This window comes from Staurois parvus, unplaced genomic scaffold, assembly GCF_062004578.1.
Source record: "Staurois parvus isolate SC_StPar_1 unplaced genomic scaffold, SC_StPar_1.0 ptg002073l, whole genome shotgun sequence".
Lineage (NCBI taxonomy): Eukaryota > Metazoa > Chordata > Amphibia > Anura > Ranidae > Staurois > Staurois parvus.
In genome coordinates, this window is record NW_028319869.1 from 415,001 (window position 1) to 441,247 (window position 26,247).

Sequence of the window (26,247 nt, forward strand, 5' to 3'; positions counted from 1 at the left end):
TTTGCATTTCACAAACTGTTGTGCTAAAATCATAGGTCATGAAAAAATTGGAACTACCATTATTTTATTTTCTTAGGTGTTTGCTTTAAAAAAAATATATAATGTTTGGTGTTTTAACTAATCTTCCAGCCTAAAATAATTTTTCAATGTATGCAAAAATCGCTCTGGCAGCATCCACTTTTAATTTAAAAAATATTCGAATTTTAAAAAGTTATCTTTTAATCCAAACATATGCCTATTTCAAAAGGCTGTGCATTCCCTCTAACATTCACTCACCTGGCTGAGGAACAGAAAGAAAACTTGGAGCTGTCATGGAATTGGCCCGGGGTCTCTCCTCCACTTCTTTTTCATTTGCCTTCCTCCTCATGGCCCACGGAACATACCAAGAGTCATTGGAAGATGCACTTGAAGGATTTTCAGAGGGCCTGGTGATCAGCCTTAAAGATGAAAAAATGGAACCTTTCCTGTTCCGGAAAGGTATATCGGAAAAAGGGCTGGTTTGCTGGTTTTCTTTGAGGGTGAACCGCTCCAACATTTTTGGCATGTCCTCAACTTTAGAAGAAATGTTGGATCTCTGCAAAGAATTCCAAGACGGACCTGCATTGGACGTTCTGAAATCACCCCGAGGTAAAGAGGACCGGTAGGACAAAAAGTTCAATTCGGTATCGTTAAGGTCAGTCTGGGTTTCCGAATTGCTAAAGCTTCGGAAAAACGTACTGGGAATATCGAAATAGTTTGCCGGTGATGCTGGCTTAGGTTTAGCAGCTGGTTTTGGGCTCTCAGAAGCAGAGCCAACGGACCGCAAGAAGGACCTTTTTATGGCGCTGGACAAGATGGAGAATGCTGACTTTGGCTTGCTCTCCGCCTCCCCTCCTGGGTCATGGTTGTTGTATGAGGACTGCTGATGTACATTTTTGGCTGGCCTAGGGTTGGCTGAATTCCAGTCTAGAAGGTTTGATTTTTCCTCATTGGAAAGGACTAACTTTTTTAATGTTGGGTTTGCCAGCTTGTTTGGATCATGACGTGATAGGTCTTGCTTGTTCCTTTCATCCTTTCGCTCTTCTTTTTCAAAAACATCACGGTGGTCTGTGAAATACTCTGAAGGGTTCTCCAGTGGGTTGTAGGAATACTGATAAGTGGAATTTGGATGCAAAGTCCTAGGTGCCCCATAGTCACTGTGTTTTGGGGCCACATGGTTGCTGGACAAAGCTTTGTAATGAGGAACATAAGACGGTATGTCCGGGTAATCTTCCTCGGTAGCTTTATAACTCTGGCCAGCAAGGTGAGGTTGGGCAAAATGCTCTGGAGTATTGTTGCTGAACACCTATGTGAGAAAGACAGTTAAATATAACTATGAGCATAGCACTGAGTATCAAAATGGCCTCCGAGATCATTATACTCTAAAACACTTTCTGAAGAAGAATCATGAATCAGAGCAGATTATGTGCAACATGTCGCCCTCTTGGGTTTGACAAGGAAAAGTGATTGTTGAACAGTATAAGTTGACCATCACGAGATTGATACAAAGGGAAACTATTCTCTTGACTGGCTTTTTGTATTTTAGTTTTATTGTAATACACTTTTGTATATTTTTTTTTTTACAAAACGAATGTGTTGGTCCTCTTTGTACGAGTAAAGTCCAAACTTTTGTTGGTGTGGTGTTTCTGAAGAAGAAGAGGAAGAAGGAAAAAATGAGAAGGAGAAGAAGAAGAAAGAGAACAAGAAGGAGAAGAAGAAGAAGGAGGAGAAGGAGAAGAAGAGGAGGAGGAAAGAGAACAAGAAGGAGAAGAAGAAGAAAGAGGAGAAGGAGAAGAAGAGGAGGAGGAAAGAGAACAAGAAGGAGAACAAAGAGGAGAAGGAGAAGAAGAGGAGGAAAGAGAACAAGAAGCAGAAGAAGAAGAAAGAGGAGAAGGAGAGGAGGAGGAAAGAGAACAAGAAGGAGAACAAAGAGGAGAAGGAGAAGAAGAGGAGGAACGAGAACAAGAAGCAGAAGAAGAAGAAGGAGGAGAAGGAGAAGAAGAGGAGGAGGAAAGAGAACAAGAAGGAGAACAAAGAGGAGAAGGAGAAGAAGAGGAGGAAAGAGAACAAGAAGGAGAACAAAGAGGAGAAAGAGAAGAAGAGGAGGAGAAGGAAAAAGAACAAGGAGAAGAAAGAGGAGCAGGAGCGGGAGAAGGAAAATAAGGGGATTGAATTGTGAAGTAGGAGAAGAAGAAGAAAAAGAAGAAGAAGAAGGAGAAGAGAGGGAGGAAGAAAGAGAACAAGAATGAGAAGAAAGAGGAGAAGGAGCAGAAGCAGAACTAGGAGGAGAAGAAAGAGAAGGAGAAGCAGAACTAGGAGGAGAAGGAGAAGAAGGAGATGAAGGTGAAGGAGATGGAGAAGGAAAATAAGGAGTTTGAATTCAGAAGTAGGAGAAGAAAAATGAAAAGAAGAAGCAGAAGAAAGAGTAGAAGGAAAAGGAAATGAAGGTGTAGGGGAAGAAACAGAAGGAGGAGAAGGAGATGGAGAAGGAAAATAGGGAGATTGAATTGAGAAGTAGGAGAAGAAGAACGTAAAGAAGGAGAAGAAAGAGTAGAAGAAGGAAAAGGATAAGCATAAGAAGGAGAAGAAGAAGAAGGGGAAGAAAGAGAACAAGACAGTGAAGAAAGAGGATAAGAAGGAGAAGAATGAGAAGAAGATGAAGGAGAAGGAGGAGGAGAAGGAGATGGAGAATGAGAATAAGGAGATGGAATGGAGAAGTAGGAGAAGAAAGAAGGAGAAGAGAGAGGAGAAGAAAAAGGAGAAGGAGGAAAAGGAAATGAAGAAGGAGAGGGTGAAGAAGGGGATGGAGAATGAGAAGAAGGAAGAAGAGAAGGAGGAGAATGAGAAGAATAAGACAAAGGAGAAGAAGCAGAAGATATGGACAAGAAAGAGGAGAAGGATGAAAAGGAGGAAGAGAAGGAGATGGAGAAGAAGAATGAGAAGGAGAAAAAGGAGAAGGAAAAGAAGGAGAACAAGGAGAAGAAGATGGATGAGAAGGTGAAGGAGAAAAAGGAGGAGAACAGGAAGAAGTAGGGGAAGGAAAAGAAAGAGGATAAGGATACGAAGGAGAAGGATACGGAGGAGAAGGAGAAGAAGGAAAAGAAGGAGAAGCAGAAGGCAAGTAGTATTTTTATGGTTTAAAAGTGTTAAGTATATGTGCATTTCCTCAGTCTCCTCCCATTGATCAGAATGCAACATTGTAGCTTTATAGCAAGTCACAAGGCGAGAGGCTGCAGCAGGGGCTGATCTGTGTCAGACAATTGTGAACACAGCCAAGAACTGAGCAGGCCAAATATGAGTAGTCATGGTTACTTTTGCTACAATGATCGCTTTATATAAGGTATATCCCTCTATGCCACTCCCTCTTACCTCATCGTCTGGAGAATTGAGAGCAGTGGGTGAGCCATCTCTGGTCACATGAGATGATCTTCGGCCGATCAGAAGCGGGAACGCTAAGGATATATAAAAGTGATAACATGACTACCTTTTCAAAAATACATTATATAAAAATTGGGGATTCTAATTGAGCCGGACAAAATCATGTATATAAATATAGGAATCTGTCCTTTAAGTGCCTAAATCTGACCTCCGGCCTTCTCTTCAGCTTTGCACAGTTATACCGGCTCCTCTACTGGACTGAAATAGCTTAGATAGAGCTCCACCTCATTTCCTTTCTGCAGGATGTCCAGCATCATCTAGACCAGTGGTCTCTAAACTGCGGCCCGGGGGCCAGATGTGGCCCTTTGCTTTCCTCTCTCTGGCCCTTGGGACATTATTGTTCCAACTGACACCAATGATGAGGCACCATTGCTCCTACTTTCACCATTAATGGGGCGCTCTTCTTCCCACTGATACCATCGATAGGGCACTATTCTTCCTGCTAAGACCGATGATGGGGTGCTATTTGTCCCCCCGACACCATCGATAGGAAATGCTTGCAACTGATACCAACCATGGTTCACTATTCCTCCTGCTAAAGCCAACAACGGGGAACTATTCCTCCTGTTACAACCAATGGTGGAGCAGTGCTGGCTCCCACTGATCCTGGGACATTTTCTACTCCCACTGGCCCCAGTTCGGCCCCCCTAAAGCCTTAAGCACAGTCAAGGGCGGACTGACAACTCATGGGGCCCCCCGGGCAATAGGGGATCATGGGGCCTGTGTCCTCACCCACACTTAAACCACACCCAAAAAAGCCTATGAAAGGTACTAGGGGCATCTCATGGGGCCCCCTACTGACTCTTGGCCCTTGTGCCCAAATGGTCAGTCCACCCCTGAGCACAGTTAACTGGCCCTTTGTTTAAAATGTTTGGAGACCCCTGATCTAGCCCTTTCCTCCTCCCTGGCCCACCCCTGTAATTCATTGGATTTCAGTTCTTTCAAACTCATCATCACATGTGGGTGTTATCTTGGGTGGTCTGCATGCAGTTGGCTGTATGTCAGGCGGGTAGTCGGGGAAGGGGGATGGGGCCCTGGACGCACACGTGAATAAAGATTTACAGATATGGCAAGTGATCGGTGTCAGAGAATGTAACAATTGCTGTTTGTTCTCCAAGAAGACTGACTTTCTGATCCCAGCAAGGAAAATCCATAGATTGCATTCATAGCAGCAAATGTGACTCGATCGGGTGAATGTGGGCGGCGAATGTGCTGCAGAAAAGTGGCAAATCTTTTTGGGTGCTTCTACATAGATTTGTATCCCTTTAGGTAACCATGTAAGACATCTGCAGCACCTTCCCATGTCTAGGAGCAGAAGTGTCTCCTAATTTATGAGTCCTGGGACTCCAATAAATATCTGTAAAGAAATGACAGGAAATATTCTGTACAGAACCCCCCCCCCCAGTGTCTCTCTTAGAGGTCACCTTTTTTTTTTTCTGGGTGACAGAAAACTGTTTCCTGCTGCATTTTTGGAATTCCTTTTCAGGCATGTGCTCACAGCTGCTATGGCTGGAATGCCAGACAGCCAGGAATGGAAGAGGGAGGGCGCCCTCTACAGGCTGTGTCCTGTATCACACTGCAGGATGAGATGTGTTATTAAAGGGGAAGTTCACCTCCAGCCAATGAATTGTACTTTCCATTTGCCGCTTATCTGAGAGATCTTTTGTGACGGATAAACATACTTACAAGTCCAGTAAATCCTGCGTTGTCTTCTTCTCACTTGGCACTATTCCCCTGCATCCCCTGTCCCGTGCCACCAGCTTTAATCTCCCATAATTGGGCAGCACAGTGGCTAAGTGGTTCGGGCAACACAGTGGCTAAGTGGTTCGGCCAACACAGTGGCTAAGTGGTTCGGGCAACACAGTGGCTAAGCGGTTCGGGCAGCACAGTGGCTAAGTGGTTTGGGCAGCACAGTGGCTAAGAGGTTCGGGCAGCACAGTGGCTAAGTGGTTCGGGCAACACAGTGGCTAAGCGGTTTGGGCAGCACAGTGGCTAAATGGTTTGGGCAGCACAGTGGCTAAGAGGTTCGGGCAGCACAGTGGTTAAGCAGTTTAGGCAGCACAGTGGCTAAGCGGTTCAGACAGCACTGTGGCTAAGCGGTTCGGGCAGCACAGTGGTTAAGTGGTTCGGGAAGCACAGTGGCTAAGCGGTTCGGGCAGCACAGTGGGTAAGCGGTTCGGGCAGCACAGTGGCTGAGTGGTTCAGGCAGCACAGTGGGTAAGAGGTTCGAGCAGCACAGTGGCTAAGTGGTTCGGGCAACACAGTGTGTAAGTGGTTCAGGCAGCACAGTGGTTAAGTGGTTCGGGAAGCACAGTGGGTAAGAGGTTCGAGCAGCACAGTGGTTAAGCAGTTTAGGCAGCACAGTGGCTAAGCGGTTCAGACAGCACTGTGGTTTAGCAGTTCAGGCAGCACAATGGTTAAGTGGTTCGGGAAGCACAGTGGTTAAGCAGTTCAGGCAGCACAGTGGCTAAGCGGTTCGGGCAGCACAGTGGGTAAGCGGTTCGGGCAGCACAGTGGCTGAGTGGTTCAGGCAGCACAGTGGGTAAGAGGTTCGAGCAGCACAGTGGCTAAGCGGTTTGGACAACACAGTGGGTAAGTGGTTTGGGCAGCACAGTGGCTAAGTGGTTCGGGCAGCACAGAGGGTAAGCAATTCGAACAGCACAGTGGCTAAGCGGTTTGGGCAGCACAGTGGTTAAGCAGTTCAGGCAGCACAGTGGGTAAGTGGTTCAAACAGCACAGTGGCTAAGCGGTTTGGGCAGCACAGTGGTTGAGCAGTTATGATGCTCCTCTGATCCCACACATGTGCAGTCATGCTTCGGGTCATGAATGAGACTAAGGCCGTGTTCACACTTGAGCACAGCGGATTTAAGCGTTATTTGAGCGCAACTTTGTGCGCAACTTTTTTTTTTGCACGGTTTTGCACAATGTCATACAGTATTTCTCAGGTGTTTTTGAGATTTGGCATTTTTTTTTATTAGCCAATAGAGTATAATATCATCTGTTGCATCATTTGTTAGGTTTTTCAGCTTTTCATTCGGCTTATCCTTTTATTATTATTACTCATAGTTTATTATTTTCTTCTGCTAGGGTCGGCACAGGTGTCAAGCACAAGGCCCGCGGGCCGAATCCGGCCCTCCAGGCCATTTCATGTGGACCTTGCACTTCTCCAGGTACCCCCTTGTCTCCGCCCCCACCTTGTCTCAGCAGTGGGCAGCAGAGAGGAGAGTAGAACTCTTCTGCCAAATCCTGCACCACTCAGTGCAGCTGCACCACCCTCTCATCTCTGCTTCCCCTGGTCTCGGCATTCAGCAGACTCTGGTAACTGACTCCACTTCTCCTCTGGTCCTCCTCCAGACCCTGCACTTTCTGCTTTCCAACTCTGTGTGGGGTGCACGGTGATATTAGGGAGGGTGTGGGATTCTTGACATCTGATGTAATGGGGGGGGTGGGGGTGCTCTGGACATCTAGTCTTACACATACAACCAGCCCTTTGAGGGCAACCATAATGCTGATACGGCCCGCGATGAAATGCAGTTTGACACCCCTGGGGAAAGGGGTGAGAGTTATGGTTAGATTAGGGTTAGGATTAGGGGTTGGTGTTAAGGTTAGGAATAGGGGTTAGGGTTTAGGTTAGGGGTTAATATTTTATTTATTGACTTTTTATTATTTATTTATCTTTTTTTGTTAGGGTTTTGTTAATAATAATAATAACAATAATAATAATTATTATTATTATTATTATTATTATTATTATTATTATTAAATGAATAAATAAATGAAACATAAATACAGAAATAAATAAAAAATAATCATACAGAAATAATAATGAATACATACAATGAATAATGAATACAATAAATGAATACTATGCAACCACAATAAATAAATAATAATGAACCCCCTAACCCTTAAAAAAAAAAAAATAATAGTAAAATAATAAACACCCCAAACCCTAACACAAAAAGAATAAATTATTATTATTATTATTATTATTAATAATAATAATAATAATAATAAGAAGAAGAAGAATAATAATATGAATAATATTAATAACATTAGTATTATTATTAATAATATTAATAATATAATTACTAATAATAATAATAATGATAATAATATTAATAATAACATTATTATTATTATTATTATTAATATGAATAATATGATTATTAGTATTATTTTTATTAATAATAATAATAAAAATAATAATATTATTATTATTATTACTACTACTACTAGTAATAATAATAATAATATCAATAATAATAATAATAATATGAATAATATGAATAATATTAGTATTATTTTTATTAATAATAATAAAAATAATAATATTATTATTATTACTACTACTAGTAATAATAATAATATCAACAACAATAATAATATTAATATCAATAATAATAATATTAATAATAACAATAATAATTTATTTTTTTCCTTTGGGTTTGGATTTTTATTTATTATTATTTAATCATTATTATTATTATTATTAATAATAATAATAATAATAATAATGTATTTATTTATTTTATGGAGGGTGGGTTAAGGTTAGGGGTTCATTAATATTTATTTATTCCTATTATTAATTTATTTTATTTATTTAATATTTATTTATGATGATTTTTTATTTATTTGGGTATTTATTTTACATCCATTTATCTATATATTTTTTCTTTTTATTCACATTTTTTTCTATTCGAGCAGAAAATAGTGCAAAAACGCGCATTTTCATTCATTTCTATGTGAATAAAAACTAGCAAATCTACCCAATTTGAGCTACAAAAAAAAACTCTGACTTGAAGAGGGGCCTCAGCCCCAACTCCTTCCACTAGCCACACCAACTGACATTTCTCCCCGCCCACTGGGGCTTAGTCATAGAGGTGGGATTGTGGAGCAATGGTGGGATTGTGTTAGTTGCCTTGCAGAAGGACCTGTAGCTGTTAGACACTCTATAGACTTGTACAGAAAGGCCCTAGGCGCATATCTCCTGTATATTGCGCCAGCTGGCCTCACATGGAGAGTATTGGTACTGAGCTGTCCCTGAAATCTCATTGGTCCCAGGAGTTATATGATCCATTGGGGATGCTAAGCATACTACAAATGACAATAAAAACGTGACTGAAGTACACAGGGCATATGTAGTATGTAGTAAGCCCCGCCCTTCTGCCTTTCTGCCACTCCCTTCTTCTTTGCCATGAATTCCCGACTGTCAAAATGACAGCCGGAGTTGCTGAGTAAACACAAAAACAGAAATCTGACACAGTGTTTATAAAAGTTGTTAAGAGGGGTGATAGAAGGATACAAAGTACCATTGTTTATAAACATTGATCAGATGAGAAATAGAGAGATACGAAGTAACAATGTTCATAGACATTGATCAGACAGGAGATAGAGACATAAAAAGTAGCATTGTTTATAAACATTCTTCAGACAGGAGAAAAGAGTTGCAAAGTAACATTGTTTGTGAACACTGACCAGATGAGAAATAGAGAGATACAAAGTAACATTGTTTATAAACATTCATAAAACAGGAGATAGAGCGATACAAAGTAACATTGTTTATAAACATTGATCAGACAAGGGATAGAGCGATACAAAGTAACATTGTTTATAAACATTGATCAGACAAGGGATAGAGAGATACAAAGTAACATTGTTTATAAACATTGATTAGACAAGGGATAGAGAGATACAAAGTAACATTGTTTATAAACATTGATTAGACAAGGGATAGAGAGATACAAAGTAACATTGTTTATAAACATTGATTAGACAAGGGATAGAGAGATACAAAGTAACATTGTTTATAAACATTGATCAGACAAGGGAAAGAGAGATACAAAGTAACATTGTTTATAAACATTGATCAGATGGGAGATAGAGAGATACAAAGTAACATTGTCTATAAACATTGATCAGACAAGAGATAGAGATACAAAGTAACATTGTTTGTAAACATTGATCAGATGAGAGATAGAGATACAAAATAACATTGTTTATAAACATTCCTCAGACTGGAGATGGAGAGATACAAAGTAACATTGTTTATAAACATTCATAAAACAGGAGATAGAGCGATACAAAGTAACATTGTTTATAAACATTGATCAGACAGGAGATAGAGAGATACAAAGTAACATTGTTTATAAACATTGATCAGACAGGAGATACAGAGATACAAAGTAACATTGTTTATAAACATTGATCAGACAGGAGATACAGAGATACAAAGTAACATTGTTTATAAACATTGATCAGACAGGAGATACAGAGATACAAAGTAACATTGTTACTTTAGTATGTACTCTGTTTCATTCATCTGCAGCTGAATGAAGGGATGAGCTTCAAGTGTAACTATAGCCCCCTTTCAGCTCTTTTCCCTCATCCGGGTCCTGCGGGCAAATTTTAGAACTTCCAGACCAGCCTGTCTTCGTACATGTATGTGGAAACCCACACATGTGCAGATGTGTCGCAGGCCTCTGCTGGGACCTGAAGCCATATAGCACATCTGTGCACATGCAGAATCCAGACAAGAAATGAGGCACAAAAAATCCATCATATTAAAAAATAAAATACAATTAAAATCCAAATGTGAAAAAGGAAGTGGGGGGGGAAGAGGCAGGACAAAATGAAAGGTAATGTTGGGTGAATGATTACTTTAAATCTGCGAATGACATCAGTTACAGCAACCTGACCAATCACACAAAACCTCTACTACTATTTATCCCATTATTCACCCTAAAACTGGTCAGAGACAGTTTACTTTTTTTTATTCAGCGGGCGGATTCCTCCATCCACACGATAGGAGATTGATGGAGGAGCCCCCCCCAGGACATTGTATTCTACAAGTAACAATGGTACCCAGCGCTGTCAGAATACACTGATCAGCGACTGTAGCTGCCGATTACCATCTAACGATCGACTACTGTTCAGCAAGGAGGGCCACGTACTGACAGGAATTCGACCTGTCCCAGCTGAACCAGTCAAATTTTGAACCATCTATGGCCAGTTTTGGTTTGCCTAATCAGCACTTATTAATTCCTTCTTCCCCTTCTTCCCTTAACTAATATTTTTCCTGATTTGTTTTTATTTCTATTTTTCTAAATTAATAATTAATTAATAATTAATTAATTAATAATTAACCTTACTTTCATTTTTATTTGTTTTTCTTCCTATTTTTTTAGTTTCAGATTAAACAAAAAGACAAATTTGATAATTTAAGAATACCTTTGCAATGCCTTATACCAGATTCAGAATTTTAGTGCCATTTTAAATAGGACAAATGATACAATGTATACTTTTTATCTAATTTTTTTTTAACTAAAAAGTAGAAAAAGGGTTTTTTTTAATAGTTTTGATATGTTTTCTGTCTATGGGTTGCATAAAATGTATTTTAGTACGAAAATATTGTGTTGCGTTTGATATATATATATATAAAAGCTGTATGTGTGTTTTTCCTGATTTTATTCTTGTTTGTCCTAAAATAGTTATATAATATAAATATATAATAAATATATATATTAGTATGTACATATATATATATATATATATATATATATATACACACACTATATTGCCAAAAGTATTGGTCGGCCTGCCTTTCCACACACATGACCTTTAATGGCCCCCCAGTCTTAGTCCGTAGGGTTCAATATTGAGTTGGCCCCGCCCTTTGCAGCTATAACAGCTTCAACTCTTCTGGGAAGGCCGTCCACAAGGTTTAGGAGGGTGTCTATGGGAAGGTTGGACCATTCTTCCAGAAGCACATTTGTCAGGTCAGGCACTGATGTCGGGGGAGGGGGCCTGGCTCGCAGTCTCCACTCTAATTCATCCCAAAGGTGTTCTATGGGGTTGAGGTCAGGACTCTGTGCAGGACAGTCAAGTTCCTCCACCCCAAACTGGCTCCTCCGTGTCTTTATGGACCTTGCTTTGTGCACTGGTGGGCAGTCATGTGGGAACAGGAAGGGGCCATCCCCAAACTCTTCCCACAAAATGTCACCTTAAGAGTTCCCTTCACTGGAACTAGGGGGCCAAGCCCAACCCCTGAAAAATAACCCCACACCATAATCCCCCCTCCACCAAACTTTACACTTTGCACAATGCAGTCAGGCAAGTACCGTTCTCCTGGAAACTGCCAAACCCAGACATGTCCATCGGATTGCCAGACAGAGAAGTGTGATTGGTCACTCCAGAGAACACATCTCCATGGCTCTAGAGTCCAGTGGCGGCGTGCTTTACACCATGGCATCCGATGCTTTGCATTGCACTTGGTGATGTAAGGCTTGGATGCAGCTGCTCGGCCATGGAAACCCATTCCATGAAGCTCTCTATGCACTGTTGTTGGGCTCATCTGAAGGCCACACCAAGTTTGGAGGTCTTTAGCTATTGACTCTGCAGACAGTTGGCGACTTCTGTGCACTGTGCGCTTCAGCATGCGCTGACCCCGCCCTGTCATGTGACGTGGCCTACCACTTGGTGGCTGAGTGGCTGTTGTTCCCAGTGGCTTCCACGTTGTTATAATCCCACTAACAGTTGAGCGTGGAATATTTAGTAGCCAGGAAATGTCACGGATGGACTTATTGCACAGGTGACCACCTATCACGGGACCACGCTTGGAGTCACTGAGCTCCTGACAGCGACCCATTCTTTCACCAATGTTTGTAGAAGCAGTCTGCATGTCTAGGGGCTTGATTGTATACACCTGTGTCCATGGAGGGGATTGGAACACCTGAATCACATGATTTGGAGGGGATTGGAACACCTGAATCACATGATTTGGAGGGCGGGCCCAATATTTTTGGCAATATAGTGTATGTATGACTTTGTTATCTGAAATATAGTTAGTCACATAGTTAATCTGGCTGACAAAATACAAAAGTCCATCCAGTTCAACCATACAAAAAAAAAAAAAAAGTTATAATTTTACACCCACAGTTGATCCAGAGGAAGGAAAAAAACCCAGCAAAGCACGATCCAATTTGCTCCTGCAGGGAAAAAATTCCTTCCTGATCCCCCGAGAGGCAATCGGATATTCTCTGGATCAACTTTCCCTATAATAACAGTTATTGCCAAATAAACTGGCCCATAGTAGAAATGTACAAATTGTTTCGGCCAATAGGGAGCCTGCAGCTGTCAGAACCGGAGGGGTTAAAGTGGATAGAACTCCATTGCCAGGATGCTACTCCAGATAAACTGGAAGAGAAATCCTGATCATCACCCGGGGATCACATTTCCTTACTTGACTGAACTTTCTTCTTCCACCGCTGAGATTTGCTGGAAGAGACGGACGGGTGGTTGCTGGCCCGATTAAGCGCTGAAACAAAGCAGAGACAGAGGCTGAAATTTACTGTATAAAACACAGCGGCCTCATTTAATGAAAAGCAAAAATGTAAAAAGCAAAACTTTCAGGTCAGTCTAAAGGTTCCCCCCACTACATGGGCTCACTAAGACCCCGTTCACACTGGCATTGGTAATGGATGTTAGGGACATGTTTTCCTGAATTCCTAGCAAAGGATAACATGGACAGTGGACAGAGCTGTTCACATTTGAAAAACACGTAGCGTTTGCGTCGCGTCTCATGTGCAGCTGAAATGAAGCTACATGTTGAGTCGAAGCTTGTCAGCTCCTTCCATTCAGATCTATAGAAACATGCCGGAAATGCACCAGTATTACTATTATACAGGATTTATATATTATTATTATACAGGATTTATATATTATTATTATTATTATTATTATTATTATAATACAGGATTTATTTATTATTATTATACAGGATTTATATATTATTATTATTATTATTATACAGGATTTATATATTATTATTATTATTATTGTTATTACACAGGATTTATATATTATTATTATTATTATTATTGTTATTATACAGGATTTATATATTATTATTATTATTATTATACAGGATTTATATATTATTATTATTATTATTATTATTGTTATTACACAGGATTTATATATTATTATTATTATTATTATTATTGTTATTATACAGGATTTATATATTATTATTATTATTGTTATTATACAGGATTTATATATTATTATTATTGTTATTATACAGGATTTATATATTATTATTATTATAATACAGGATTTATATATTATTATTATTATACAGGATTTATATATTATTATTATACAGGATTTATTTATTATTAATATTATTATTATTGTTATTATACAGGATTTATATATTATTATTATTATTATTGTTATTATACAGGATTTATATATTATTATTATTATTGTTATTATACAGGATTTATATATTATTATTATTATTATTATTGTTATTATACAGGATTTATATATTATTATTATTATTATTGTTATTATACAGGATTTATATATTATTATTATTATACAGGATTTATGGCGCCAACAGATTGCTCAGCGCTGTACAATATAATGGGAGACGATACAGCAACAATACAGTTTAATACAAGAGGGATAGGAGGGCCCTGATCCTGGGAGCTTACAATCTAGGAGGGAGGGGCTAATGGTACAAAAGGTAGTAAACTGTGGGGGATGGACTGGTTGGAAGAGTAGAAGATTCCATTATTAGCTGAGGGCAGGATAGGCTTCCCTGAAGAGAGAGGTTTTCAGAGATCGCCTAAAAGTGAGCAGAGTAGGCGATAGTCTGATAGATTGGGGTAGAGAGTTCCAGAGGATGGGGGAAGCTCTGGAAAAGTCCTGGAGACGAGCATGGGAGGAGGAGACAAGGGGCTACAAGTAGCAAATTATAATCTATTATGGCCAGATTTCGTTTGCCAAATCAGCTCTCAATAACCCCTTTTTCCCCTTCTCCCCTTAGCTGATATTTTCCTGATGATTTCTTTTTATTGTATTTTTTATTTCTATTATTTTTTTTTATTTCTAATTTCTTTTTTATTCCTGTTTCTAACCATTAATAATTTTTTTTGTTTTATTTGTTTTTCCTGCTACTTTTTGTTTATACAGCTTGTACATTTTATGGTTTGTTTGCAGAGTGTTTGCCAAGCGTTTATCAAATATCAGTGAGGTGGAAAAAAAACGCTTCCCCCTTAAAAAAAAAATCACTTGGTGGGCGTCTGGGGTGTATTTTTATGCATGTAAATGCATAACAAACATGAGTTACAATGTGTGGAAAACATTACTCTGCTCTGCTGAAGACTTCAAGAAATATGGGGGGCTCTGATGAGCACTTCTAGAAGCAAGGGGGACTCCGTTGGAGACTCCTAGATGTTCTATGGGCTCATGGGCACTCCTAGAAGTAAGGGGGGGGGGGGGGCTCTGAGGGGCACTTCAAGAAGTAAGGGGAATGATAATGGGGACTCATAGAAGTAAGGGGGGACGCTGATGGGCACCCCGAGAAGTAAGGGGACCCCTAGAAGTAGGGACAGTGAAAGCAACTCCTAGAAGTAAGGGGTGACTCTGTTGGAGACTCCTGGAAGTAAGGGGGAACTGATGAGCACTTCTAGAAGAAAGGGGGGGGGGGGGCTCTGATGGGCACTCCAAGAAGTAAGGGGGGGGGGCTCTGATGGGCACTTCAAGAATTAAGGAGGATGATAATGAGGACTCATAGAAGTAAGGGGGGACTCTGATGGGCACCCCAAGAAGTAAGGAGGATGATAATGGGAACTCACAGAAGTAAGGGGGGAGTCTGATGGGCACCCTGAGAAGTAAGGGGACCCCTAGAAGTAGGGACAGTGAAAGAAACTCCTAGAAGTAAGGGGTGACTCTGCTGGAAACTCCTAGAAGTAAGGGGGGTACTGATGAGCACTTCTAGAAATAAGGGGGGGGGGGCTCTGATGGGCACTCCAAGAAGTAAGGGAGGACTCTGATGGGCACCCCAAGAAGTAAGGAGGATGATAATGGGAACTCACAGAAGTAAGGGGGGACTCTGATGGGCACCCTGAGAAGTACGGGGGACCCCTAGAAGTAGGGACAGTGAAAGAAACTCCTAGAAGTAAGGGGTGACTCTGCTGGAGACTCCTAGAAGTAAGGGGGGTACTGATGAGCACTTCTAGAAATAAGGGGGGGGGGGGCTCTGATGGGCACTCCAAGAAGTAAGGGGGGGGGGCTCTGATGGGCACTCCAAGAAGTAAGGAGGATGATAATGGGGACTCATAGAAGTAAGGGAGGACTCTGATGGGCACCCCAAGAAGTAAGGAGGATGATAATGGGAACTCACAGAAGTAAGGGGGGACTCTGATGGGCACCCTGAGAAGTAAGGGGGACCCCTAGAAGTAGGGACAGTGAAAGAAACTCCTAGAAGTAAGGGGTGACTCTGCTGGAGACTCCTAGAAGTAAGTGGGGTACTGATGAGCACTTCTAGAAATAAGGGGGGGGGGGGCTCTGATGGGCACTCCAAGAATTAAGGAGGATGATAATGGGGACTCATAGAAGTAAGGGAGGACTCTGATGGGCACTCCAAGAAGTAAGGAGGATGATAATGGGAACTCACAGAAGTAAGGGGGGACTCTGATGGGCACCTTGAGAAGTAAGGGGGACCCCTAGAAGTAGGGACAGTGAAAGAAATTCCTAGAAGTAAGGGGTGACTCTGCTGGAAACTCCTAGAAGTAATTCTAGAAGTAAGGGGGATTCCTCTGGAGATTCCTAGATGTTCTATGGGCTCATGGGCACTCCTAGAAGTAAGGGGGGGGGCTCTGATGGGCACTTCAAAAAGTAAGGGAGACGATAATGGGGACTCACAGAAGTAAGGCGGGCTCTGATGAGCACGTCTAGAAGTAAGGGAGACTCTGCTGGAGACTCCTAGATGTTCTATGGGCTCATTAGCACTCCAAGAAGTAAGGGGGATGATAATGGACTCCTAGAAGTAAGGGGGGGGGGGGGCTCTGATGTGCACTCCTTGAAGTCAGGAGGATGATTGATAATGGGTACTCTTAGAAGTAAGGGGGGGACTCTGATGGGCACCCCAAGAAGTAAGTGGGACCCCTGGAAGTAGGGAGAGTGAAAGAAACTCCCAGAAGTTTGGGGGGACTCTGCTGGAGACTCCTAAAAGTAAGGGGGACAAAATTGGGCAAATCTAGAAGTAAGGTGGATATGAATGGGCACATCTAGAAGCACAAGGGGGGTTTCAAATGGGCACTGCTGGATGTACAGGGAGACTCTGATGGGCACTCCTGGATATGCGGGGGATTCTGATGGGCACTCCCGAATGTAAGGGGGGGCTCTCATTAAAACTGATTTTTTTCAGCCAGTGGCCTAAGGTGACAGCTTTAGTTGATAGTAACAGCCCGCTATCAGTTGGGTCACAGGAGTACAGAAGTAATATGCGCAGCGGCAAAGAGAGCACCTATGCATGCATGGCTCCCGGCACCTTCCCAACACAGTGACTGAGCTGTCAAAGACAGCTCTCAGCCTCTACTAATGACCAGAAGCCAGCGAGACAGCCAATCACAGCGGTCATGTGATTGGCCAGCCCCACCCCCTAGGCGTAAAGACTCTGATAAAGGGTCGCCGGGGCCGGGCAGGAAGGGGTTAAGGGTTAATATTTAGAGTTAGGATAAGATGGACAGCCAATTACAATACTGCATTGCAGCTACAAGCATTGGGTTGCTGCTCATTTTGCATGGCAGGCATTGCTGGGTGCAGTAGTGCGTAACACATTTTGTGGCATATCTGAATTTTGGGACACTTCGGTCTATTGGCTGCCCATTATTACCAATGAGTCGCCCTAATGCACTGCACAAAGTTTACATGGACCCTCGGTGTTGGGGGAGGGTAATTTTACACTATACAAGGCTAAATCACAGGTTCAATTCATAGGAAGCAACATAGGTTGGCTTTGGTGACCGTCCCTGAGCGCTCCATGATCCACTGCCCCTCCACAATGCAACCCTGTGTGCCTGAGAGGACAGTCGTCATGTAGGAGTGGGAGGAGCATTCTCTGCCCTATGCAGATGTTGACTTTCAGAAAGTCGGGATCTGCACTGGGATTTTCCAGGTGGAAGCGGAGTGTGGGGAACTCTGTGATTACGTTGCCTTCTATAAATGAAACCTGTTAGTGGGTCTACTATAGAAAAAGGACAGGTCCCCTTGAAGGGTGGAAGTTAGAAGGACTCTCTTTTGTAGAATGGACAGCACAGCGGCTAAATGGTTAGCACTTCCGCCTGGCAGTACTGGGGTCACTGGTTCGAATCCCAACCATGGCACCTCCTGCCTGGAGTTTGCATGTTCTCCCTGTGCCTGTGTGGGTTTCCTCCGGGTACTCCGGTTTCCTCCCACACTCCAAAGACATGCTGATAGGTTAATTGGCTCCTGTCTACATTGTCCCTAGTGTGTGTATGTATGAATGTGAGTTAGGGACCTTAGATTGTACGCCCCTTGAGGGTTAGGGACCTTAGATTGTACGCCCCTTGAGGGTTAGGGACCTTAGATTGTACGCCCCTTGAGAGTTAGGGACAGATGTGAATGTACAATATATATGTAAAGCGCGGAGTACATTGACGGCGCTATATAAGTACCTGAAATAAATAAATATACGGGTCCTTTCCAAAAATTTTGTTACAAGAACCTAAATAATTCATGGGATGCACCAAAAAGCACCAAAGCCAACTAACCATGATGTGGGGATATTTTTTCCTGTGTACACCCCTGTCCGCTGCCTTTTCAGCGTAGGAGTGGTTGGGGTGGTAAAAATGTGGTTCAAGTTTTCATTGAAACCCCCCCCCCAACCACAAGGCTTAAAAGACTTGTTTATCTTAGGTTTGGCCATTTAATGTACCGTCCTTTAAAAGTGAACTTCAATAGTTATTCGGGAGATTCGAGCAGGCTTACGGACGTGGTCTGTGGGTTTTGTAATACTGAAGTCATCCAGAAGATGGCGTCACCGTTCTACAAAAAGACCAGACCAGTCACCAGGAGTCCAACCAGGAAAAGCTCCACTCATTATTGCAGAGGTCCCGGTCATTTTTAGGCTTTTTAAAGGGTGGTTGGCGGCGCTGGACGTTTGAGATATTTATATTGTTGTCAAAAGTTTACTGATAATGTCACTGTGGAACATTTACAGTCACCTTGGGCACTGGAGGAAATGTTTAGATCCAGGGGCGGACTGACAACTCATGGGGCAATAGGGGATCATGGGGCCCCTGTGTCCTCGCCCACACTCAAACCACACCCAAAAAAGCCTATGAAAGGTACCAGGGACATCTCATGGGGCTCCCTACTGACCCCGGGCCCTCAGGCAGTGCCCGATTTACCAAATGGTCAGTTAGCCCCTGTTTAGATCTGAACTTGAAGTCCCAAAATAGGGTTTATTCCAAATACAACCTGTGGGCAGAACAGAGGCTTAGTGGTTAACACGTATAGCTATACCATAGTCTCCAAGAAGGTAAGGCTAGGGCTTTGGACTTGAATCTTTTTATCTGTCAAAACAGAAGATGTTGGTTGGGCCTGGCAACTCTACCTCGGCAGCGCTAGCACAATGCCAAAACCAAGGGGCAGTGGCCTCCCAAATTCAGAAGTCCAAACAAAACTGATAAAGAGCACCAGATGGCCATCTAAAGAGTCCTTGGACTCTTACTGTAAGTCACCATCTGGCCCCCTTTTTTCCCAATTTCAATCAGTTATACCATGGCCTAGAGAAACGAGTCTGGAGAAAAAATCTGGAGGCTTGGAGAAGCTACGAAACATTACAGAACAAAATTAGGTAAATGTGTCTAACTGCTACTAGGTATACTATAGTTCCCGAAAAGGTAGCGTTGGTCTGGAGAAGCTATGAAAGGTCTTCATTAAAAAAGAAGAGCAGTTGAACATGCTTAACTGCTACTATTTATACCATAGCCCCCGAAAAGGTAAAGTTAATGCTTTGGACTTGAGTCTTTTATCCATCAAAACAGAAGGTGTTGATAGGGCCTGGCAACTCTACCTTGGCAGCACTAGTACAATGCCAATACCAAGGGGCAGTGGCCTCCCAAATTCAGAAGTCCAAACAAAACTGATAAAGAGCACCAGATGGCCATCTAAAGAGTCCTTGGACTCTTAAGTCACCATCTGGCCCCCTTCTTTCCCAATTTCAAAAACTGACAAACAGCATCAGATAGTCATTTTGTCAAAACAAAAGGTGTTGATAGGGCCTGGCAATTCTACCTTGGCAGCTCTAACACAAGGCCAATGCCAAGGGGCAGTGACCTTCTAAATTAAGAAGACCAAACAAAACTGACAAAGAGCACCAGACAGTCATCTTAAGAGTGGACCCTTAAGATGACCGTCTGGCCCTCTTTTTGCCATCTTTGTCTAGCTATACCATGATCTGGAGAAACGAGAGGTTTGGAGGCTTGGAGAAGCTATGAAACATTACAGAACAAAAGTTGTTAAATGTGCCTAACTGCTACTAAGTATCCTATAGTTCCCGAAAAGGTAGCATTGGCCTGGAGAAGCTATGAAAGGTCTTCATTAAAAAAGAAGAGCAGTTGAACATGCTTAACTGCTACTATTTATACCGTAGTCCCCGAAAAAGGTAAAGATGATGCTTTGGACTTGAATCTTTTATCTGTAAAAACAAAAGGTGTTGATAGGGCCTGGAAACTCTACCTTGGCAGCTCTAACACAAGGCCAATGCCAAGGGGCAGTGACCTCCTGAATTAAGAAGACCAAACAAAACTGACGAACAGCATCAGATAGTCATCTTAAGAGTGGACCCTTAAGATGACCGTCTGGCCCTCTTTTTGCCATCTTTGTCTAGCTATACCATGATCTGGAGAAACAAGAGGTTTGGAGGGTTGGAGAAGCTACAAAACATTACAGAACAAAAGTAGTTAAATGTGCCTAACTGCTACTAGGTATCCTATACTCCCCATGAAGGTAGAGATAGCCTGGAGAAGTTATGAGAGGTCTTCAACATTACAGAAGAGTAGCTGAACATGCCTAACTGATACTAGATATAATATAGTCCCCGAAAAGGTAGAGATAAGGCTTTGGACTTGGATCTTTTATCCATCAAAAGAGAAGGTGTTGCTTTGGCCTGGCACCTCTGACTTGGCAGCGCTACCACAATGCCAACTGGCCATCTTAAGAGTCCTTGGACTCCCAATTTCATGTAGAGTATGTATATTGCTCACCATCGATAGCTTTAGATGGGTTTCCTGGGTCTTTCTGGGCTTCAGAGGATTTTTCCTTTTTCCGTGATGAGAGTCTCCTGCGATGAATCCTGCCGTGATTCTCCTCTGGGCTGCACTCCTTCTCTGAGCTGGAAGATGGTATATAGAGGTATTAGATATTGTTTGGGCACAGATAGATACTAAGCACTATAATTCATCCAGGGGAGCAGGGACTTCTTATTTCACTTATGTTTTAAAAAAATACTCTAGTAAAAAACCCTTCACAACTAACTGTATACAATAAGTGGCTTCCTGATTTTGTACATTTGCTGAAATTTTCCAAAAGAGTGCTCAGTGGGGGGGTCTGCCATCACTATAATCATAGTATTAGTCACAGTGCTGCAGCACCTCTGGCATCCCTTTAGGGCAACTCTTCTCAACCAGAACTCTATGGTTTCTCCAGAGGTTGCTAGGGTTCCTTGAGCTGTGGCTGATTGAGCTCTCATTTAATGGTGCCTACATAGCGGTGGCTCAAAGGACACTTGGCTGGGCCAGCTGCATGACACCAATCATCCTTCTAGCTTTCTGTAAGGAGTGCATCTTCCCATTGACCACTAGTGTAATGGACATTCTTCCCATTGACCACCAATGGAAGGGACATTCTTCACATTGACCACCAATGTAAGGGACATTCTTCCCACTGAACTCAAATGTAAGGGACGTTCTTCCCACTGACCATCAATGTAAGGGACATTCCTCCCACTGACCCCCAATGTAAGGGACATTCTTCCCACTGACCACCAATGTAAGGAGCATTCTTCCCACCGACTACCAATGTAAGGGACATTCCTCCCACTGATCACCAATGTAAGGGACATTCTTCCCACTGACCACCAATGTAAGGAGCATTCTTCCCACCGACTACCAATGTAAGGAGCATTCTTCCCACTGACCACCAATGTAAGGAGCATTCTTCCCACTGATCACCAATGTAAGGGACATTCCTCCCACTGATCACCAATGTAAGGGACATTCTTCCCACTGACCACCAATGTAAGGAGCATTCTTCCCACCGACTACCAATGTACGGAGCATTCTTCCCACTGAACTCCAATGTAAGGGGCATTCTTCCCACTGGCCACCAATGTAAGGAGCATTCTTCCCACTGACCACCAATGTAAGGGGTATTCTTCCCACTGACCACCAATGTAAGGGACATTCTTCCCACTGACCACCAATGTAAAGAACACTCTTCCCACTGACCACCAATGTAAGGGGCATCCTTCCCATTGACCACCAATATAAGGGGCATCCTTCCCATTGACCATCAATGTAAGGGTCATTCTTCCCACTGACCACCAATGTAAGGGACATTCTTCCCATTGACCACCAATGTAAGGGGCATTTTTTTCACCAACCCCAATTAATTGGTTTTAGAAATCCCTCAGATATGAAATTTGTAAGGGTTCCCCTGTGATGAAAAGTTTGAGAAAAGCTGCTTTAGATGTTAATTTTCCACCAGGAATACTCCCAGTGCAGTAAAGCTATGAGCCTTTCTGGGGATGCCTATAATTCTTCCTAAAGTTCTGTGCAGCCTTTTGGAGGAAGAAATAGGGAGATGATTTTTGGCAAATCCCGTCTACAGCCAATATAGGGGTCAATAGTGAGATAGGATCACCTGCTCTCGTCGCTCATCACCATGACACAGACAGCCGTCAGGTTATTCTCCGCTGCCTCTTCCCCGGGGCCGATCCTGACGGCCTTCCATTCCGTGGAGACAGACGAGTTCCTCCTTTTAAAAACGCTGAACGCAGAGTCACTCCTGGACTTCTTGGGGGAGGTGGGCTCATCTGTTGACCCAAACATTTTTCTTTTGTTAGAAAAACTATAAAAAATGTTACTTATTGTATTTACAGTTTGCTTTTAAAGGGTGTCACTCCAAGCAAGTGCCATCAGGTTTGTAGAGTCCCTTGCAGTTTGGTTGACCCATAGGGACCGTTTCAGCAGTGAGAGATTTGGGTTCCCAACTCCACCCCCAAAGCTCAACCAATATATGGCCTGACCAACCACTCCTCAGATTTACACAGCTCTGTCACACAGTTCAGCCTTGTCTGGCAGGGGTGTAAACCTGATTTTTCTTTGTTGCAGTTCAGTAACACCAATAGGTTTTTTCCCTCCCCCTCAGCCTGTGAATGAAAAAAAATGAAAAGCTGGGATCGCCAAACTAGTTCGGCTAGTCCATAAAATATTTTATTCTGCAGCAAAACCCAACGCGTTTTGGGGCTCAACACTGCCCCTTCATCAGGGCTTGTAGAGTGAAAACCATAGTCTGCCTACTTACAGTCCAAGGTGGTATTCATCACCAGGGGCGGACTGACTATTTGGAAACTCGGGCACTGCCCGAGGGCCCGGGGTCAGTAGGGGGCCCCATGAGATGCCCCTGGTACCTTTTTCATAGGTTTTTTTGTGTTTGGGCAAGGACACAGGCGCCCCATGATCCCCTATTGCCCGGGGGCCCCAGGAGTTGTCAGTCCACCCCTGTTCATCACCCTATGGTTACCATTCTACAAGCCCTAATAAAGGGGAAGTTTTGCCCCCCCCAGCCCCTCCCCCTCGAAACGCATAAAATCTATTTTGAACTGTACAAACCAGTGTGATACACAGAGATTAAACAAATCCTCCTACATAAGTTGTACCTATTTATCTGCAGCTTTCTCTCTTTTACTGCCTCCTAAAACACACATTTTGCACAGCATTTCTGAGTTCTGGAAGACAGGGGGCTGGGGATCTGCGGTCACACATTGCACAGCATAGAGCAGGGAGCTGAGTATAATCTGAGACCTGAGTGCAGTGAATAGGCACAGCTCCCTCTTCACAGTCTCATAGGGAAACATGCACAGCTAAGGCTATCAATCACATGCTATGTGCTGGAGGGGGGATCCTTAGGTGTGGCATAAACTGTCAGAAATGGCACATGCAGATAGCAGAGGAATGAGAGAGGAGATAGAAATCGCACTAAAGCCGACCATACACGGGTCGAATGTCGAAATAATTTTCTTTCCAAAATCTTTTGTAAGCATTTTCGTTCTAATTTGGCACCATTAGTGGATCATAGAAACAGCCGATTTTCGTGTGACCATCGAATCTGAGTGATCGGGCATGTTGGAAATTTTTTGAAAAACGAACGAATTTCGAATCAATAATGGGAGACCTGGGGGAAATTTGTTCGGAATTGACCCATGTATGGTCTGCATAAGTGCTTTGGATTGAGGCAAGTACACACTGTAGAAAGGATATGCTTTCTTCATCTTCATCTGAGTGATCGGGCATGTTGGAAATTATTGGAAAAACAAACGAATTTCGAATCAATGATGGGAGAATTGTGCGAGAAATATAAATGAAAAAGAAATGACCACGAACTGTGACCTGGAAAGAAAAGAAAATTCTTGGCCACGAAAATTCTTTTCTGTAGCAACGCGAGGTGAAATTGAAGGCTTGGTTGGTTGAATTTCAAAAGCAATGGTGGCACCATCGGATTTCAAAACACACAAAATTTCCGATTTTCTAAAGAAAATTTGTTCGGAATTCGACCCACGTATGGTCTGCATAAGTGCTTTGGATTGAGGCAAGTACACACTGTAGAAAGGATATGCTTTCTTCATTTCTGTGTTTTTCAACCAAAAGGAATGATTACAGCGTTGCATTTATTTTGTATCTTTTTTTTATATACCAAAAAAAAAATCTTAAAAATAACTTTTGAAATGACATGAACTGAACATATTAAAGATTAAATGATATTTCAGGTTTCCAGTATCTTCCATCAGAGATGTCTGGATGATCTTCAGCTCGCAATGTTCCTTTAAGCAATAAATGAAGTTGGGACATAATGCGCAGAACAGTGTCTCCTCTCAAGTATCGGGATGAGTCCTGGTAATATAATATTTTAATAAGACCTTGTTAAAAGTCCAGGAACCCTTAACATCGACTCCCGCCAAGATCTTGCAGCCTTCATAATTGGCTATTCCTGTCTGGCGATAATCCGGCCGCGTTCTAACCTGATTTTTGAATTATATCCTCTGTGTGTTTGCAGGTCCGTATTTACCACAAGGCAAACAAGGCATTTGCCTAGGGCGGCATTTTTCAAGGGGGGCAGCACCGGTACCTGGAAGAAGATCCGGAAGAAGGGACACACGCAGGGGCGGACTGACAACTCATGGGGCCCCCGGGCAATTGGGGATCATGGGGCCCCTGTGTCCTCACCAACACCCAAAAAAGCCTGTGAAAAATCCAATGAAAGGAACCAGGGGCATCTCATGGGGCCCCCTACTGACCCTGGGCCCTCGGGCAGTGCCCGAGTGCTCAAATGGTCAGTCTGCCCCTGGACACACGTGGCATGGGGTCCAGGTGGGAACCGAGAGAGACTGCGGACTGCTTGACGGTGTATGTAGAGCTTAACTCTCATTCTCGGGAATGTCCTGAGCTGCGAAAGTGAGTGTCTTCTCTCTCTTGCTGGGGGGTTGGGCGCCTGGTATATGGGGGGGGCGATGGTAGTGGAAGGCTCTCTTGGGCAGGGGGGGACAGGAATGTTGTTGGTCAATGTCAGTCTCTCTCCGTGGGTGAGGGGGGTGCCAGGGGGTTGGGCATCTGGTGTATGAGGGAGCGATGGTAGTAGAAGGCTTTTTTTGGGTGGGGGGACAGGAGTGTTGTTGGTCAATATCAGTCTCTCTCCACGGGCGATGGGGGGTGGTGGTGTTGGTCGGTGTCAAACTTTCTCCGCGGGGGAGGGGGGTGGCCGGGGGGTTGGGCGTCTGGTGTATTGGGGGGTGGGGCGATGGTAGTGGAAGGCTCTTTTGGGTGGTGGGACAGGAGTGTTGTTGGTCAATGGCAGTCTCCCTCCACGGGCAAGGGGGGGTGGTGTTGGTCGGTGTGTCAAACTCTCTCTGCGGGGGATGGGGGTGGCCGCTAATTTTTGTGTTGCCTAGGGCAGCACAAAACCGAAATACACCGCTGTGTGTTTGCCTGGACATGTTCTGCTTCCCGAGAAGGACAGCTCTGAAGACCAAATCCACTCAAAACTGAGCATGTTGGTAGAATCGCACACCGGCTTCTTACATCTCTAAAGGTCTTGAGTGGCCTTTTATCTGGCACTTGGGGCACTATTTCATCTACTGATACCAACAGTTGGGTATAATTCCCCCCATTTATACCAATGAAGGGGGCACAACTCCTTCCAATGACATCAATGATGGGGCACAATACCTCCCAGTGACACAATTGATCGAGTCCATTGACATCAATGATGGGGCACAATACCTCCCAGTGACACAATTGATCGAGTCCATTGACATCAATAATGGGGCACAATTCCTCCCAGTGACACAATTGATATGGTCAATTGACATCAATGATGGGGCAGAATTTCTCCCACTGACACCAAACAATGGGGCATTATTTTTTTTCCACTGACGTGGGGACCTTTTCTACTCCAACTGGCCACAGTCTGGCCTTTGTGAAGTTTGAAGGACTGGCCCTTTGTTTAGAAAGTCTGGAGACCCCTGATCTAAAGTATCCAAAACAAAAAATAAAGGGTTTTCTTTGCTACATTGCTGTCTATATCATGGTCCTTGTGTTGGAGCACAGCCAAAACATAGAAGAGTCTCTCCTGATATGTTCTATCCCTCAGACCTTTCACCGCTTTTGTTGTCCATCTCTGAACTTGTTCTGT

The 26,247-nt window shown here is 43.0% G+C and overlaps 1 protein-coding gene across 2 annotated transcripts in view; it reads right to left on the reverse strand.

Annotated features, from left to right (window-relative positions):
• The window catches only part of LOC149432866 (F-actin-monooxygenase mical2-like), a 252,130-nt gene that overhangs the window by 33,331 nt on the left and 192,552 nt on the right, over positions 1-26,247 (reverse strand). For both annotated transcript variants that reach the window (XM_089664856.1, XM_089664855.1), the window contains 5 exons: positions 22,201-22,372; positions 20,544-20,671; positions 12,698-12,772; positions 3,388-3,470; positions 277-1,324 (listed from right to left, as the gene is read on the reverse strand). In XM_089664856.1, coding sequence (XP_089520982.1) covers positions 277-1,324; positions 3,388-3,470; positions 12,698-12,772; positions 20,544-20,671; positions 22,201-22,372 — 1,506 coding nt within the window. The remainder of the gene's footprint in view (positions 1-276; positions 1,325-3,387; positions 3,471-12,697; positions 12,773-20,543; positions 20,672-22,200; positions 22,373-26,247) is intronic.